We start from the raw sequence: 595 nt of genomic DNA, 5'->3' as shown, positions 1-595 counted from the left end.
TGCCTGGTTATACTAGTAAAGAACTGTTATTCCTATCCCCAGATCTCTGCCTGAGAGCCCCTTGATTTCAAATTTATAATAATTCGGAGGGAGGGGGTCTACATTCATTCATCCCAAGGGAGACTCCTGCTCTCCCTAGCAGACACCTGTCTTCTAGAACCGAGACACCCCTCATGAAATAGAAATGAGAAATGGCAGAAACCTGCCAGGAGAGGGAAGGCAGTGAGAGAACTGGACATTGTCCAGGGAAGGAGTGTTTCAAATCAGGAGGAAAGGAGGACCCATTCTATTGTTCAAGTGGAGCTTTGAAAAAACTCACTTCCTTTGTAGCAAAAAACATACAAACAAACAAAAAAAAAACCAAAAACAAAAAAAAAAACCCAACCAGAACCAAACCAATGGAAGTGAAACTCTAAATTAGCCAAGATGCAATCTCCAAATCCCCCATGGCCCCACCAAGTCTTTGGGAAATAACACTGGGACAGGGCACAGAGAGAGCCAGCAGGACAGGAATGGGGAGCTCCTGGTGATCCGGGCACTTTCTCCTTCATGTTACTGACCTGGGAGGAGCCGCTTTAGGATATGGATCCCAAAG

At 45.5% G+C, this 595-nt stretch overlaps 1 protein-coding gene across 1 annotated transcript in view; it reads left to right on the top strand.

The window, feature by feature from the left end:
• Positions 1-530: 530 nt before the first annotated feature.
• The window catches only part of RHOD (ras homolog family member D), a gene marked incomplete at its 5' end in the record, with an annotated part of 13,645 nt that continues 13,580 nt past the window's right edge, over positions 531-595 (top strand). Inside the window, one exon of the mRNA XM_015631615.2 lies at positions 531-545. Coding sequence (XP_015487101.2) covers positions 531-545 — 15 coding nt within the window. The remainder of the gene's footprint in view (positions 546-595) is intronic.

This window comes from Parus major, chromosome 5, assembly GCF_001522545.3.
Source record: "Parus major isolate Abel chromosome 5, Parus_major1.1, whole genome shotgun sequence".
NCBI lineage: Eukaryota > Metazoa > Chordata > Aves > Passeriformes > Paridae > Parus > Parus major.
The sequence above is the reverse complement of the archived record's forward strand: the minus strand, read 5'-3'. Positions and strand labels throughout refer to the sequence as shown.